At 38.5% G+C, this 17,891-nt stretch overlaps 1 protein-coding gene across 1 annotated transcript in view; it reads left to right on the plus strand.

The window, feature by feature from the left end:
- Positions 1-4,697, plus strand: part of FHL5 (four and a half LIM domains 5) — a 31,063-nt gene extending 26,366 nt beyond the window's left edge. The window contains exons 5-6 of the mRNA XM_081325491.1: positions 1,942-2,128; positions 3,079-4,697. Of these exons, the coding sequence (XP_081181617.1) occupies positions 1,942-2,128; positions 3,079-3,230 (339 nt within the window). The 3' untranslated portion in view covers positions 3,231-4,697. The remainder of the gene's footprint in view (positions 1-1,941; positions 2,129-3,078) is intronic.
- Positions 4,698-17,891: the final 13,194 nt, after the last annotated feature.

Below are 17,891 nucleotides of genomic sequence, written 5' to 3' on the forward strand. Positions count from 1 at the left end.
GCTGCTAGCTGCTGTGGGGGTGCACGGCCATTCACACATGTGCACGGTGCCAGTGCATGCTGCATGCATGAACGGGGCTGCTAGTGCCATGCCAGTGTGCATGGCCTCGTGCGCATGCACACCAACTTTGAAGCTGCTCTCCTTTCCTCCAATCCTCAAGCCCTGAAAGGTTGGAGACCTCTGCTCTAGAGCAACAACTCTACAAGGCAGATTGGACTGAGAAACTGGCTCAAAGACACCTAGCGGGTTCCTGCAGCTAAGGGATCTCTTGGGTCTGAACTTTTGCCAGTCTAGCACCTTAACCATAACACCATCCGAGATGTCTGATTTCCAGTAATAATGCAGAAGATGGTAACCTACATATCCACCCACCACTGACTTGTGCATAGCTTAGAAATCAGCACTGCACTTCTGCATTCTCCATGTGCTTTTTCTTTTCATTCAGCTTTTTCAATGGAAGCAATCTCAGAAACATCTCTGTTTATTTTCATGAGATGTCTCCTTTAGTGGTTTCAGTATGGTACTTTTGTGGGAGATAAAAAAATGTCTCTTCTACAAAAAGGCAATGTTCACTAGGGCAAAAGTAGGGAATCCCTGACTCCCAGATACAAAATTTAAGCCACCAGGTTGGGTAAAAGGTCTCCAACCAGACCCCATCATCAGCCCCAGGTGGCAGTTGTACTTAGAAACAACTTAACTGGCCTCTTCAGGTGTTACTCTGCCTTAGCCATTCCATACCTTCCTTAATGTAAGAAAGCACAGGATGCCAAAGATCCCCAGAACAATTCATGAAGACAAGAGCACAGAATGCCTGCCTGAAAAACCCTGCACAACCGCATGAAGGAGCATATCACTGGAGTGAATTTCAAAGTTCACTTTCAAAACATCAGATGATGGTTGAGAGAAGAGAGATAACTTTTTGACAAGGTGTAGCTGCAGACAGACAATAGAGATGGAGATACATCTCTCATATGATTCCCTTTTGCGGGGTAGGCAATGTTATGTGAAAGGCAGAAAAGGAGTAAGATATAGCCATGGCTACTGAACTGAGCCACCCATCATTGCTTTGTCTATCAAGGCTTCCTCCTAAGACTTTTCACTAAGAAGAGAGAGGTGTGGATTAAATTACCAGCCTTTGTTGCATCTGTGCCATGTATGTAACTATATAACTAAAAGAGATTGTCGCTTTATGCCTAAGTCCCAAATTTTTATATTATCTTGATTTGTATGTTGGGTTTTCATGCCTCTTCAGATGTATTCCAGATGTTTTCCAATAATTATATATGAGCTAAAGTAGCATGGGCTTCAGCATCCAAATCCACTAACAGTGCTATAAAAGACATAGGATATTCCTCATGATACAGTATCCTTCTCCCTAAAGCAGTAAAGGAGAACTTGAGACTCCCCAAGTCTTGTTAAACTGCTGCTAGCATCTCTTACAATGGCCTATGCTGGTTGAAGCAGCTATGATTTATCAATAGCTAGAACATCACCATTTCCTCAGCTACTGCCCTAAAGAGAAGGAAAAAAGGAGATATTAATTATAAAATGCTTAGTTCTGCGGACACTGCAATCCAGATAGTCCTTATTTGACGACCACAATTAGCCGTTGTGAACAACTGGCAAGTTAGTTGTCAAGCAAAGCAGTTGCTAAGTGAAACCACAATTGTCCTTATAAGATCTTACTTCAGCTTTTCTTTTCTTTGCAAAGCTGCAAAGTCATAAATGGAAGAAATGGTGACAAAGTTACATTTTCATTCTGTTATAACTACAAACGAGGAAGTCAGTGAACTAGGACTAGGACTGTAGGGCTTTCCTCAACATTCTCATTACTTCTTTTTGAAATTTAATCAAGGAGCAGTAGTTATTTTTTATCGTAATTTTGGTACAACCATGTGTCAATTCATCAATTTAAAGTAATGATATTTTCTCATATACTAGGTGATCACCGATGGTGGGGTGACTTACCATGACCAGCCATGGCATAAGGAATGTTTTCTATGTACTGGATGTAAGAAGCAACTTGCAGAACATCGATTCATTTCCGAAGATGAACATCCTTACTGCCTGGAGTGCTTCAGAAGATGTTTTGCAAAGAAATGTGTGGCCTGCACCGAACCCATTACTGGTGACTGTTCACAATCTTCTTACTTATAAGTGACTTCAACTTTGATAGTCCTGGGACAAATAAATTTGTTCTAGGCATAGCTGGCGTTCACCTTCCTTACCTCATGAAAGCACATAGAGTACGATCAGTTAGCAGTGTCACAATTTTCCATCATCAATAAGACTAGATGATATTCAGGCTGGATGGAAAGTGGTCTGAAATATGTGGTGGCACTAGAAAACATAATTTTAATCTTTTCATTGTATCTGACCCCACAACATGGTAGGTTTAATTGCCAACAGTTGGAATTTGGAGTGGAAAAGGATGAGCAAATTCAAGTGAATTACTTGCTGGAGGAAGAGCAGGATTGGAGAAAGAAGAAAAAAATGTTGTTTTTATGGGGAAGGAGGGGCTGTGCTTGGCTGTGCTTCAGTTAACCAATTTCAGCCATTTATCATGTCAATGCATGGGGGCGGGGGAGATGCTGTTGAGACAGCAAGCAGGCTTTTGCCTGTGAATGTGGGGACTTTGTGGCAAAATGCCTTAAAAAAAACCATTCCTTTTTCCAGAATCCCTGCATTCCTTTTTCAGTGTCCCTCAAGGGAAAAATGAAATAACCAGGCATTTGGGAACATAGTAATTCAGTGTTGGTTCATCTGTTTGCAAGCCAGAAGACCCAAAACAATAAGATTGTGTGTTTGTTAGTAGGATTCACTGGGTTAGGGATTTTCTTTAGCCAATCTCATTGTACACATGTTGTACTTTGACAGTAAAGGCTGATTTGATTTGAAAACAGCCAAAGAAACAAAACAAAAACCCTAGACTAGTCATTTGCCTTTAGCTACAAATCGCTTCTCTCAGATTTTAAACTCAGGGTTTATTTATTTCCCAGAAGAAAGAACTCTGCTTATTAGAGTGTAAGCAAAACCTGCTAAAATCCCAACATCTCGTATTTTGCTTTATCCTTTTAGCTCTTGAAGGAGGGAAGTTCATCTCGTTTGAAGATCGCCAATGGCACAGCGACTGCTTCAAGTGCAGCAAGTGCGCCTGCCCCCTGGTGGGAAAGGGCTTCCTCACCCAGCAAGATAAAGTCCTCTGTTGCAATTGTGGGTCTCCTAGATGACTCAGGAGCTCTCCGAGGATGCTGGTCCCTTCCCCTGCCTCGTTTTAACCACGCACGCAATTGCTCACTAGTCAGAAAGCCATCTAGCAAGAATCGTAGTTTGCAGCCCCCACACCCAGTACAGCTACTTTCCATAACAGGACCTTTGTTTAAAAGAAATCGTTCCGAACGTACAAGAGCCAGAAAAAGTTTGTGGTCAGCGTGTTTTTCTTGTAGCAGAGTGCACTCTGCTGTTAGGAAGTTGAGCCTGTACACGATGCTGAAAGTCTCAGTAAAATAAGTTGATGTAATAGCTATGTTGCAGGGGAGAAAGAAAAAAAAAACCTTAAAATTTTCCAACAGTACAATATTTTTCATTGTGTAACACATACCTATAAAAGAATATGCTGGCAGGCAGGTAGGATTCAGCAGTTCGCTTTTGTTGGCTTGCTTACTTTAGAAAAACTAAAAAGAGAGGATTGATTATATTCTGCTGCCACCAAAGGTATCATTCTAAGATTACATCTCATCACTATACACAAAAATATTAGAAATGCAGCCTGTCATGTAATTCAAATCTTTATTCCCCTCCCCCCACCACAACACACACCACTCTACAATACATGCGCAGAACTAAAACTGCTATTATCCTGAGGAACAAAATCTGAGGTTCTTAGACTATACATGGTTCCTCAAAAGCTTTGAAGGTGACCTCCCAGGCTCTCTTCCAAAGTTGTCACCAAACTGCAATTTTTAGGGGAACTGAAAGAGAAAATTATCAAATATGTGACGATCACCTCACATCAATTAATTTGGTTGCCTATGCAGCTGTAGCATCTCGTTCAACAGCCAACAAGGCCGTTTGTCCTGGAAAATAATAATAATTGTGCAGCACAAAAGTAGCATGTTTGGAAGCATACACATAATATGCTTCTATTGTCTTTAGCTTAGCTGTTTATAGAAAGGCAATTGCATTTAGTATATATCATATATATATTTTCCTCTTACGTGGCTCAGCTAGATGAAAGAGGGAGGAAAAACACTCACATGAAGAAAACCAATGGATATCATCCCTGAATGTGCAAATTCCGCTGTGATAGTTTGCCTGCTGTATGTGCATGTGAAAATCTTAAATTCTAGAGTTTAGTCACATAATCGAAATCCAGAACAAATTATTCCTGGCTATCTTTACTTTAACTGTTGTTTTATGAGTAGCTCGGGCCCTTTAGAAGCAGATAAAGAGTGTCATTACAAATAGTTCAATCAGGATGTGACTGAAGAGCATGAAGAGCTTCCCGATTCAGGAATGGACACAATTGGTATATAGTGTGGATTGGTGCAGAGGCAGGAGCTGTGAGTACTCCAGATTGCAATGAGTTCTATCTAACCAAGAGCACTGCCATCCAGAACTAAAAATGAAGAGTCATCAGATCCAGAGGAGTCTCTAAAACCACCGATACTCAGTCTTGTTTGGATTTAGCATCCAGATTCTCACAGTTTTCAGACACGGGGGAAAAAATCCTGATGATATCACTTGTTTAGATGATAGAGATATATAGCTGGGTATCACATACTGATGATATTTAAACATGTGCTTATGGATAACATAACCCAACAGTTTTACATAGATGTTAAATAGGAATAGGGAAAAAGTTGAACTCTGAACCATACTGCTTTGCAGAGGATCTAGAGTTGGACCTTACCCACACCAGTGACTGAAGCCAGAGTTGAAGAAAAGAGGAGAATCACTAAAGCTCTTCCTATACTGCCCCATTCCTTAAGGTGGTCCAGAAGGATACCATGATCACAAAAACCAGAAAAACACTGGGAGATGATCCAAAGGGCCAAAATGAATGCATTTCTCCCACTTCAAACCTCACAAAGATCATCAGTCAGTGTAATTAATGCTATCACGGTACCATCACTCAACCTGAAGCCCAACTTAAAATGGTCCAGATAGTCTGCTTCTTCCAGGTCTTCTACAGCTATAAGCCTACCATCTTCTCAGCAAGATTCTTACAAAGAAAAAATTGCAGACGGGATGGAAATTGATCCCATATTATTGGATCCCATCAATGAAGAGAAGGCAAAGCACTTTGCTTCAGAGCTGATGGTTGTTTTCCAAAGGGAAGTGGGCAAAGAAATAATAGTTTGAGTGCTGGTATTTCATTTTACAGAATTACATTTTTATTGACAATGCATGTTTTGCCAGTTAACCTTTTGTGCCTTCATTTCTGATTATTTTAGATAATCCCCTTTCCTAACCAGGGGATGCAGTAGACAGCAAATGGTGTCATCAAAATGGTTCTGCTCCACCTAGGCAGTTAACATCATTTTTTGTTAATTATATGAAATACATATTTCACTTTACTCAAAATAGCATCACACCGTTTTGCACCTGTGTCCATCACCTGCCCCCACTTATACAATCCCTGCTCACCTTCTCCAGCTGCTTGCTCTTCGGTCTCCCACAATTTTCCCTTTTTAACCATTCTTTAGTTAGCAAAAAAAATAAAATAGAACTGGGTTGTGAAAGCTAAAAATAAAAATCACAGATAGAAGCACATGCGTAGCATCATTTATAAGAACTGGATGTATCAGGACTTGCCAGATGGCTTACAATGCGAGACCATAAAACACAAATTAGAACTAATCTAAAGTAGGTGTTTTGTATCCCTTTTAGCTAAACTTTCTTTTAAAGAAAAGGCCCATGGAGGAACACTGAAAAAATGTTTAATTCAAATATAGTACAGTATTTATGGAAACTTGCCTTAGAACCTAACTTTAAAAAAAATCACATAGCCTTTTCTATATATAATAAAATATATAGGTATCATGATGAATCAAAATTGTCAGCTTCTAAAAGTCTATGTTTATCTTTCCAAAACAAATTTTGAACTAAATTCAAGTTTAGGTAAAGGTCATTGAGCCAGCACTGTCCAAAGACATTTCCATGGTCATGTGGCCAGCATGTCAGGGAATGCTGTTACCTTCCCACCAGTGGTACCTTTTATTTACTTACAAAATAGAATAGAATAGAATAGAATAGAATAGAATAGAATAGAATAGAATAGAATAGAATAGAATAGAATAGAATAGAATAGAATAGAATAGAATAGAATAGAATAGAATAGAATAGAATAATAGAATAGAGTAGAGTAGAGTAGAGTAGAGTAGAGTAGAGTAGAGTAGAGTAGAATAGAATAGAATAGAATAGAATAGAATAGAATAGAATAGAATAGAATAGAATAGAATAGAATAGAATAGAATAGAATAGAATAGAATAGAATAGAATAGAATAGAATAGAATAGAATAGAATAATAGAATAGAATAGGAATAGAATAGACCTTGGAGATCTTCTAGTCCAGCATGCTTTCAAACTGCTAGACTGGCAGGAGCTGGGGTGAAGACAGAAGCTCACCCTGTTTTGTGGCACTCGGGTCTTGGACCTGGGCTGCCAGCTTTCCAGCCAACATGCTCAGAGTCTTAATCACCGAGCAATCGCACCACCCCCTATATAGTTGTAAGTAAAGCTATACAGCACAAAATACACCTTATTTTTATTTTTATTGAATGTTTTGCTTTTTCAGCCTTCTGATCTTTGATATTTGTCCAAGTGTTGCAATGTTCCTTGATTTCTTTTGGGGACTGTGGCCATTAACCTGAATTTACCGGTACTTCTAAAGAAGAGGTCAACCAGCAGCAAGGTGGAAGCACTCAATGGCAAAGCAGCAATATATGCTCAGTTGGAAGTCATGAAGGGCTAAATCGGAGACATGTCATCCTGGAGAAGTTCTATCTGTGTTATCTCTAAGAACTGACCTCAGATTGATGGCCAATAATCATAACAACAGCATTATATTTTATTTCAGTAAGATGTGTGTATAGTGCTGGTCCCTCTTTCTTCAAGAAAATACTTATATTGATATATAGTAGGCATTCATACTTTAATCCCATTGCCAATTTGCATTATATTTTCCCTCCACAAATTTTTGCCTAAAAGAGAGGTACAATAATCAGAGCAAGGCTCTGGGATCATTTTTAATTTCTCATGATTGTCTCATTTGCAGGACATCTCTCATTCTTTGAGCAATAGAATATTACAATAAATATTACAAGCTCTTCTCTTAAAAGTCATTGTTCCATTTTTTTGAATGGATTCTAAGACCATTTGTTGACCCAAGTCAGCAATCATTTCTGAACCTGGATATATTGCACAATCTAACATGTCTTGAGCACCCACACACCCAAAATTAAATGTTTTGAGCTTATGGAAAAACACTAAATCTCACCACCATTTCACTGTAGAATGTCAACATCTAGTCAGACTTCAGTATTCTTGCAGCTCAGTAATTTTCCATGAATCTTCAATATCTAACATGAGATTGGTGAAAGTTTGCCAAATCTCTTAGGATTTTTTTTTAAAAAATATTTATTTAGTGCTTCAGCAAGCACTCTGATAGCTCCAGATGCTGCAGATGCTACAGATGCTCCACGTACTGTGGCAAAAATGTATTCTCTGCCAGACACTTCCTATCTATTTAATCTGTGGATTCAGTAGGGTTTTTTCCTCTCTCTGAGATTTTGCTCTTTCTGATATAAATGTACGGTAACTGTGTGTTGAAGAGGGTTGATCTCTTGAACAATAACGTAAAAAAAATAACAAAATTGTTATGTATGGGGTTAATAACACTATTAAACAACAGCTCAACCGATACCGCCAGGTGGCGCTGTGCCGAAACTGCTGCGACCAGGGGCAGCGTTTTGGCGGGAAATCCAGGTTTAAATTGATTGGCTGGGAGCACACCTGGCCAGGTATAAATAGGGCTCAAGTTACACCTCTGTCTCTGTAGCTCCAGGGGTTTTTCAGGAGGTGATGGAGAAGACACTGAAGGGAATTCCTGGGGTATGCTCTTACTTTGACGATGTCATCGCAGGGGACTCTGAAGAGGTACTGGCTGAGAGACTGCAGGCTGTGTTAAGCAGGTTCCGCTCTGCAGGACTCAAACGGGACAAGTGTAGTATTGGAGTGGCATCCACAGAATTTCTAGGTTTCAGGATTGATGCCGAGGGAATTCATCCTGCTGACTCCAATGTAAGGGCAATAAAAATGGCTCCCACCCCCAAGAACAAGGCTGAGCTGCAAGCGTTCCTGGGATTGCTTAATTTATATATATATAATTGGAAACATTGTACTGGTTTTCCAAGAAGAAGAAAAATATCTAAGAAATGAAAAACAAAATTAGAGACAAAACTGAGGAAATCGGTCTTTTCTCTCTCTCTCCTTCCACAAATTATTAGGAGATATCAAGCAGCTAAAATCCCTTCTGAGTTATTTCACAAAGCAGGCTGTTTTATCCCTTTTGGTTCCACTGTATTTATTTCATTCCTATTTATTTTAATGAGAGCAGCATTATTGATGTTTACAATGGCTTATATTACTAACTGAACCTTATTGAACCCTGTTGAATTAATGCTACCTATTCACTTATTTTAAGGGACGCGGTGGCTCAGTGTGTTAGGATGCTGAGCTTGTCGATCGGAAGGTCAGCAGCTTGGCAGGTCGAATACCAAGTGCCGTGTAGCAGAGTGAACGCCTGTTACTCGTCCCAGCTTCTGCCAACCTAGCAGTTCGAAAGCACGTAAAAATGCAAGTAGAAAAATAGGGACCACTGCGGTGGGAAGGTAACAGCGTTCCGTGCGCCTTTGGCATCTAGTCATGCCGGCCACATGACCACGGAGACGTCCTCGGACAAGCACTGGCTCTTCGGCTTTGAAACGGAGATGAGCACCGGCCCCTAGAGTCGGAAACGACTAGCATGCATTACCTTTATACACTTATTTTATGAGATGGAATGCTGCATCATAGTCTTCTCTCAAGGTTACAGACACCCCCCCAAATACCCAACAAATTTTAGTGTAGACTGCATTTCTGAAGGCAGAAGGAATTGCGAATAAGAACATATAGTAGTTCTTCATTTTTGACTTTGAATGAGGAACACCAAGAATAGTCGTGTTGTGTTGCTATTACTCTGCAGCAGTAATAAAAACCATCCCAAACTAATGGGTTGTTATATGGAAATTGAGCAAAGAGGCTTGAATCCACCAAGTGGAATGAGATGCTGCTTTCAGGACCATTGATAGGCATAAAACCAATCCCTTATGTTTTACATAAGTTAAAAACCTGGTAAGAAAAAGAAACAACACGAAAATAGAATTCTTGGAAGAAATAAATTGGCACTGTTGGTTCCATCTATGCTAATATTGATTGTTGCCAACTGTGCACTTGGCCCAGTGACGTTATTAAACATTTCCAATCAGTGTGGTTTAATATTATGCAATTTATCACATGCATTGAAGAGTATCTCTCGTGATTCATATATTGTTTATGCTGCATGATCAGGTACCATGGAAACTGATACACAAACTCTTGAATTAGTAACTGATTTGCTCATTGTTCCAATGAGCAAATTGCTGCAGCTATTCAAAATGGAGCTGCTGCCCAAATCTCATTAGTTCCTCCTATGTTACTACCAACTTCAATTTGAGGAGATGGTGACATGGTAAGTATGGTTGACATTGGTTGATTTGAGGAGTCTCACTCAGTCTCTACACACATCACCAAAGAGCTACAGTGAGCTTGCATGTATACAGAAACAATATTCTTTTTTCTTAGATTATAAGAATTCCAAAAAGTACAAGGCTCCCAATTCCATAGAAACAAACAGCTTTTGGTTAAGCTATGCACTTGCAGTCTCTGTGCAGAACTTTGTCTGAAGTCAAGAGTTACATGTGATGTTTACTGCCTTTGCATTCTATATGCACCACAAATTATCTCAATGGAGTGGAATTACCAATTAGCAATGGGAACAAAATGACTATGGTTGCATCAAAACCCAAGTTCAGTTAGATCAGCAGTCTGTTTCTATTTGTGGCCAACTGGATATCTATGAAAAAAAATCAGCGTTATTCTCTGAGCTGATGACATTGGCAATGCTAGCTGAAGATGATGGAAATTTCAGTTCAAACAGAAAAGGGAAAACAGTTCCACAATCTCCTGGTTTCCAGGTCAACACGTTAATCACTACACCAAACTGGCTGTCAGATATTGTAGCAAAATATCTGCACTAAGTCATGAGAGTCAGAAGTGACTGAAAACAATAAAATTTAGTGAAAAGTTTTTTATGACTGGAAAATCATGTAATGTAGTGAAATTCAAAGCATACATTAAAAAAATGAAGGGTATTTTTAAGATACTGCACATTATCCTGTTTCGTTTGGAGCTGTCCTTGGTCCTGAGTCAAGAAACTATGAGTCAAGAAAAAAAGAGATATAACTTCTTTCCAGTTCTGCCATCATCTTGAATAGTGGACAATCACTTAAATATGAGCCATCAGTGTGCTGCAGCTGCCAAAAAAGCCAACACAGTGCTAGGCTGCATTAATAGAGGGATAGAATCAAGATCACGTGAAGTATTAATACCACTTTACAATGCCTTGGTAAGGCCACACTTGGAATACTGCATCCAGTTTTGGTCACCATGATGTAAAAAAGATATTGAGACTCTAGAAAGAGTAGAGAGAAGAGTAACAAAGATGGTTAGAGGACTGGAGGCTAAAACATATAAGGAACGGTTGCTGGAATGGGGTATATCTAGTTTAATAAAGAGAAGGACTAGGGGTGAAATGATAGCAGTGTTCCAATATCTAGGGGCTTCCACAAAGAAGACGGAGTCAAGCTATTCTCCAAAGTGCCTGAAGGCAGGACAAGAAGCAATGGATGGAAACTAATCAAGGAGAGAAACTTCCTGACAATTAGAACAATTAACCAGTGAAACAACCTGCCTCCAGAAGCGGTGAATGCTCCAACATTGGAAGTTTTTAAGAAGAGACTGGACAGCCATTTGACTGAAATGATATAGCGTTTCCTGCCTGAGCAGGGGGTTGAACTAGATGACCTCTAAGATCCCTTCCAACTTTTATTATTATTATTATTGTTATTGTTATTATTATTATTATTATTATTATTATTATTATTGTTGTTGTTGTTGTTGTTGTTGTTATTGTTATTGTTATTGTTATTGTTATTGTTATTATTAGCGTTCTATGAGAAAAAAGCCCTGCCTTTATGTTTTAATCTTATGATTTTAAAAATATATTTTTTCTCTTGTAAGTTGCCCCAAACCTTGCCATGTGGATTGCATACAAATATATAATTGGTAAATAAAGGTAGAACATATGCTAAATATACATCAAATGATAATATGCTTCCCTACAAAGTCAATTCTTGCTCAATGACAGACCAAGGAGTTAACTCGGAAAGGGAAGAGGAAAATCTAGAAGAGATCTGTGCAACTTGTAGAAGTGAAAGGCCCACACTGATAAATTAAAAATCTTTGTGGTCTGCAAAGGAATGCTGGTGGGCTAATCAATGATTTGGTGACTAGAGGAGCATCTACAGTGTTGGAGCTCATGGTCATGGTAAGCCATGGAGGCACTAGGCAACATGACTTTCAGGGCAGTGGTGGTGATTTTATTACTTAAAAAAAAAGTCTGTGCTCTGTCCAAGGGTGCTTGGTAGGCTGCATGTACAGGCCTGCTCTAGAATTTTTTTTGTGCATTCAACTATCTAGAGCAGGCATGTCAAACTCGTTTTGTTTGAGGCAACTTCTTATAAAAGAATTGCCATTAATTTGTTTTAATAATTTAAACCAATTTTTCTCTTGATTTCAAATTAAATGAATTATATTGGTTGACAATGAGGTTGTTTTTTTTAGTACAATTGCCAAATGCAATAAACTGGTTTTAGGTATATGTTACTGGAAGGAAAAAGCAATCCCTGCTGCATTACTGATCCCAGAGAAACATTTGCATGTATGCAGGTATCCTTAGGGTGCCATAGTTATGGATGAGAAATATTGGTTGCAAAGTTGGCATTTCTGGATGTAATACAGATATTTTGGACTTATTTTTGTTTCTTTGCATGTTTGATATTTTTAAAAAGGCATATGCTACTCACTACACTTATGCACATATGTAACATCTTTTGCTAGGATACATGATCACTGCTTGTCCAAAATTTTAATATCAGATAATACCACCAGAAATTATTTTAGCCTTTTTAATAAATGTTGTTACTGATGTTAAGCTCACCAGGGAAAACATCATATATTGTTATGTATATACTAGGTTAATTATTTAAAGACTGAAGTGCAACATAACTAGATTCTAAATAATCTATTTTTCAAAACACACAACAGTCCAAACAGTAAAAGTAAAGTCCAAATTAAGAATATTTCATTCTTAAGAATTGTTTAATTTAAAGTGGTTTAGTTGTAATAGATGGTTATAGATTCAAAATAGTTTTCAAGAGTGTACAAAAGTTACTATTTTTTTTCTAGAATCAGCTAAATTAGACATATAACATTGAGAAAAATGTTTCTCATTTCTTTCCTGTTACCTTTGATTTCATTGCAGAGATGTTAACATAAGAAATAATAATAATAATAATAATAATAATAATAATAATAATAATAATAATAACAATAATAATAATAATAATAATAATAATAATAATAATAATAATAATAATAATAATAATAATAATAATAATAATAATAATAATAATAATAATAATTTAATTTCTATACCGCCCTTCTCCCGAAGGACTCAGGGCGGTGTACAGGGCAATAAATACAATAGAAATACAATGTACAAAAGATTAAAAAAGAATTAAACATTGTAGCCCAATTACAGTAAAAATAATAAAATTAATATTAAAACACCCCAAACCCATTTTGATGCTATTCTAGATTATTTTGTTATCTAATTTTACCTTCCAAAAGACAGAAGCAGATGAAAAATGTGAGGTTCTTTCCTGTTGGCTTTTTTGAATTAGCTGTTTTAGATTCTAAAAGTTTAGTTCCTAAAGAAGTAATCCTGTACATAATTTTAATGTTCTCCTCTAGTGCAGGGTAGGCAACCTTGGCTCTTTTATGACTCATGGACTTCAACTTCCAGAATTCCTGAGCCAGCATGGCTCAGCTTGGAAACCTCTCCCTTTCCCCTCAGCATGGCTGGCTCAGGATTTCTGGGAGTTGAAGTCCACGAGTCATAAAAAAGAGCCAAGATTACCTAGCCCTGCAATAGGCTTAGGAAATCCAATAAGGGAGCTGTTGTTGTTTTTTGCAAAAAAAAAAAAGGTGCCGGAACGCCGTTCTGAACGTTCTATGAGAAAAAAAGCCCTGATGATGATGATGATGATGATTATCGTTATTGTTGTTGTTATTGTTGTTGTTGTTATTTTATGCATTCTATCAGATACTTAGATACTTATATTGCATTAAACAGTTAAAGAAATTAAAAGTGTTTGATTTTGTTGGGAGTATGATGGCTTAGGGATTAAAAAACACTGAGCTTTTCAGCTGGAAAGCTAATAGCCCAGGTTTAAGACCCAAATTCCACACAATAGGGTGAGCTCCTATTACTTGCCTGTTTTCTGCCCACCCAGCAATTTGAAAGCACACAAATGTGAGTAGATAAATGGCTACTACTTCAGTGGAAAGTTAACAATGTTTCATCTATCTTGGCATGTAGTCATGCTGGTCACATGACCATGGAAATGTCTTTGGATAATACTGACTCCCTCAGATAAAAAACAGGGATGAGACTGCCCCCTAGAGTTGGACATGAATGGACAGGGAAAAACCTTTATCCTTCCCTTTAGATTTTGTTACAAAATACTGCAAACTGAAATGCCAGCATTTTGTTTTTAAAAATCAATATATTCCTTTTTACATTATCATTAAAAAATGCAGGATTGTTTGTTCTGATACAATATTCCTCAGATACAAAAAAGATTAAGGTAGCAATAAAAATAAACAGATTAGGGTACATTTAGTGGTGGGAAATTATAAATAAAGGGGCTCTTGTGATGTGGTTAACTAATTAATTGGCTAACTGATTCATTGATTGAAATAAAATTTAAAACCTTTAAGACAGTGATGCAATTCTTTGGAGCATAAAATCAGTTTTCAGCTTAACTACCTGTGAAAACTGCATTGTGTCAAACACAATAGATGGCATTATGCAACAGACAGTTGAGAATTAACGCTTTAATTTATGAAAGATAAAAATTGGTTTTATGAAACCTGCTTTCAGAAAATAGAATATGAAATGCCATACGTTTTTCTTTTCAAATTGCTCCTTATGATGACAATTTGGGTAAGATGACGACATAAGAAGAGTCACCACTACAAAAAGCCAGATGAGTTGATACTGGCAAGGCAGAACGAAAAATTAAACTTTATCATTTCTTTATCGCCACTGCAACCAGACATGTTTATTTGCTGAATGATTGCTTTCTAACTTTATGGGGGGGGGGGGGAAGGTAAATAAATACAGTTTAAAACCATGCTGCCACAACACCAAAATAGTAAATATATAGTTCTTATATACTGATGTTATTTTCTCTCCTATCAGCTCTTCTTCTGATAATGCATTATCTTAGGCTTGCAGAAGGTGGAGCAGAGGTATTATGGTCTACCTCTCACATGCTGAGGGACCATTTATCACTGATGAAAACTAATTATCTAAACAGATAACATGAAAAATTTTGTTTCTCTGGAAAAGTACAGAACTTCAAGCTCGTGTGCAGAATAAGCTTTATTTTTACATAAGGTCTATCAGGGTTTATCTTTGCAGGAAACACCTATACTTCTGTGCACAAAGAGTATTTTTCCCCTCTTTTCTCCCTTCTCTTTTTATTCTCTTATTTGTCAGCTGTCCATTCACAACTGCTAATTATCTCTCCCTTCAAGCTCCCCCCAGCTCTCTGCCCCGTATTTGTTATAAGCAAGCGTATTTACTCGGTTTAATAAAATATTCTACTTTTCCTTTCTGCCTTTCCAGGAAAATCAGAGACAGCCAGAAAAGAAAAGTAGAATGTTTTATTCAACCAACAGATCTCTTCACTTCTAAGAGCGAATAGAGTTATTCACTGCTAGAAGTGAGGAACACTGTTGTTTCATAAAGCAACTTTGAATAGTATGTTTTACCTAACAAATACCTTCAAAATTATTTGATTTAGGGCAGACATGTCAAACACAAGGCCTGGGGGCCGGATCCGGCCCGCGAAGTGGTTTCATGCAGCTTGCGAAGCCATCCTGGAAACAGTGAGGGAACGGCCCCCACTGCCTTGGCCCTGGCCCAGAGACCCTCCTTCTGCCAGAGACCCTCAGATCTGTCCCACTCCTGCCCAGGCCCCCATAGGCACCCTTGATGCGAACGATGTAGAGCTGGCCACACCCACCCAGTAGGCCATACACACTCTAGCCACGTCCACCCAGTAGGCCACGCCCACCCTGGCCATACCCACCTGGCCCCCTGAGGGCAACCACAATGCTGATGCGGCCCTCAATGAAATTGAGTTTGACACCCCTGATTTAGGGATCTGATCTGATTGTAGATCTGATCTGTAGGCATGAAAGCAATGGAAAGTATACAATCTTTCAAATAAAGTTTGCTGTGCTCTCTTTAACCAAGAAGCTTGTAGGATGATCTTGGGGCAATCAGTTGTTGTAAAACCAAGATTAATGATGGAGGGGAACATGTGCAATGCCTTGAGCACCTTGGAGAAAAAGCAAGAGAGCAGCGCACTGAATAAATTAAACAGCAGCTTAATTTTCACCTTTTAAATTGACTGCAGTCTTTAATTAACTATCACAACTGATTAACTGAATGAAGTGCTGAACATAAGGATGGTCTGGCCTAAATCGAAAGCAACAACGATAAGGAAAACGAAAGAAAACAAGGCTCCGAAAAAGGTGAAAATGTAAAAGAACAAGAAATAACAACATTGTTCCATCCTGAAATGTCTTTGAAACACGAGAAATATACATTTTGTAAAAATGACACACCCAAAAAAAGCTTTAAAAGATAAATCAAAAGAACACCAACCCAACCTCCTCCTCCCACACTATATGGAAAGTACCATGAACGATGAATTTTGAACCCTATGCAGCAGCTTTGCAAAGTCTCATGATACATTGGACTTCTACTCCCATTACCACCCTGCATGAGCAAACTTTTACAGGTAGTCTTCGACTTACGACCACAGTTGAGCCCAAAATTTCTCTTGCTAAGTGAAACACTGGTTAAGTGAATTTTATGACCTTTCTTGCTCCAGTTGTTAAGTGAATCACTGCAGTTATTAAGTTACTAACACGGTTGTTCAGTGAATCTGGCTTCCCCATTGGCTTTTTCACAAAAGGTGATCACATGGCCCCTGCAACCGTCATAAATAGGAGTCAGTTGCCAAGCATCTGAATTTTGACCTTGGGGATGCTGCAACGGTCCTAAGACACTTTTTCCAGTGCCGATGTAATTCTGAACAGTCACTAAATGAACTCTTGTAAATCAAAGGCTACTTGTATGCCTATACCTTTTACAGGTATGGTTTACCTTTCATAAATGTAAAAGACAAGCAAACAAAATGCAACAAGCAATCTTTACTATAATTTGGTAGTCAGCTCCATACCTTCCTTCAGCTTTTCCAGCCTGCTGTGCTCTTAAGATATTGGGATTCCACCTCCCAAAATTTGGGGACATATGTCTGGATTTTCTGGGACTTGCAGCACCAATACATTTGGATAATACTACATGGGAGAAGACTGATAAATAGCTGGTCTTTTATTCTTTTAGAATTGCACATATCTAAATAATTTGTACCACTTGTCAACATAACAGTGCACTTTTTGCTTAATTCTCAGCCTCTAATTGGGGTGATTTGGATAGAGAGGGATTACTGAGGATACACTGCTGTGTTGTATCCTTTCTGCTTCACATTCAGTCCCACTGTGAATCCCCTTTCTCTCCTCTACTGTTTCTCTGTTACAATGTCCCTTGCCTTGTGCCTCACCGTTGCCGCTCCTGTAGTGCCACTGTCGCCTCCATTCTCCAAATGTCCTTCTGAAGGAGGCTGCTACTTTGTCCCAGTTTAACAGATGGGGTATTAAAATTGGCAGATGGCTCCTGAGACAATTACAAGTAATTGAGATTGTTAGAGAATTCTGTGACTCAAGAAGACTTACTCCTCCTCACAGACATTTTCTGAAATATCACTTCTTTCTTATTCTGTCAAAGGCAAATAAGCAGCCCAACTGAGCCTGCTCTAAAAGAATTCTTGATTGGCTGGGGGAGGTTTAGTTTATTGTTTTTTTTTCCCTTTGTGCTGTCACAGCCACTAGATTTGCCTCTAGGCCAGGGTTCTTCAAACTTGGCCCTTTTATGACTTGTGGACTTCAACTCCCAGAATTCCTCAGCCAGCGTGCCTGGTTCAGGAATTCTGGGAGTTGAAGTCCACAAGTCAAAAAAGGGCCAAGTTTGAAGACCCCTGCTCTAGGCAATGCAGCTGAACGTGCACAATTCTCAGCAATAGCAATGCTGGAGAGAAATTTGGGGACTGGCATCCACACATTTGAAAGCACCCAAATTGAGAAGCTTAAGCAAAAACACTAATATTGGGACAGAATGCCACATTATAGGAATACGAAACAAGTACATATGTTTATTAGGGAAATGTTAACAATCGGGCTACTATCTATAGAGAATCGGTCAGGGGTTATAGACTTTCATTATTTAGCCATGGCTCACTGAAAACATCACAATTGTCTGCGGCCACAC

Source organism: Vipera berus (genome assembly GCF_964194415.1).
Source record: "Vipera berus genome assembly, chromosome: 1".
In the NCBI taxonomy this organism is placed as follows: Eukaryota; Metazoa; Chordata; class Lepidosauria; order Squamata; family Viperidae; genus Vipera; species Vipera berus.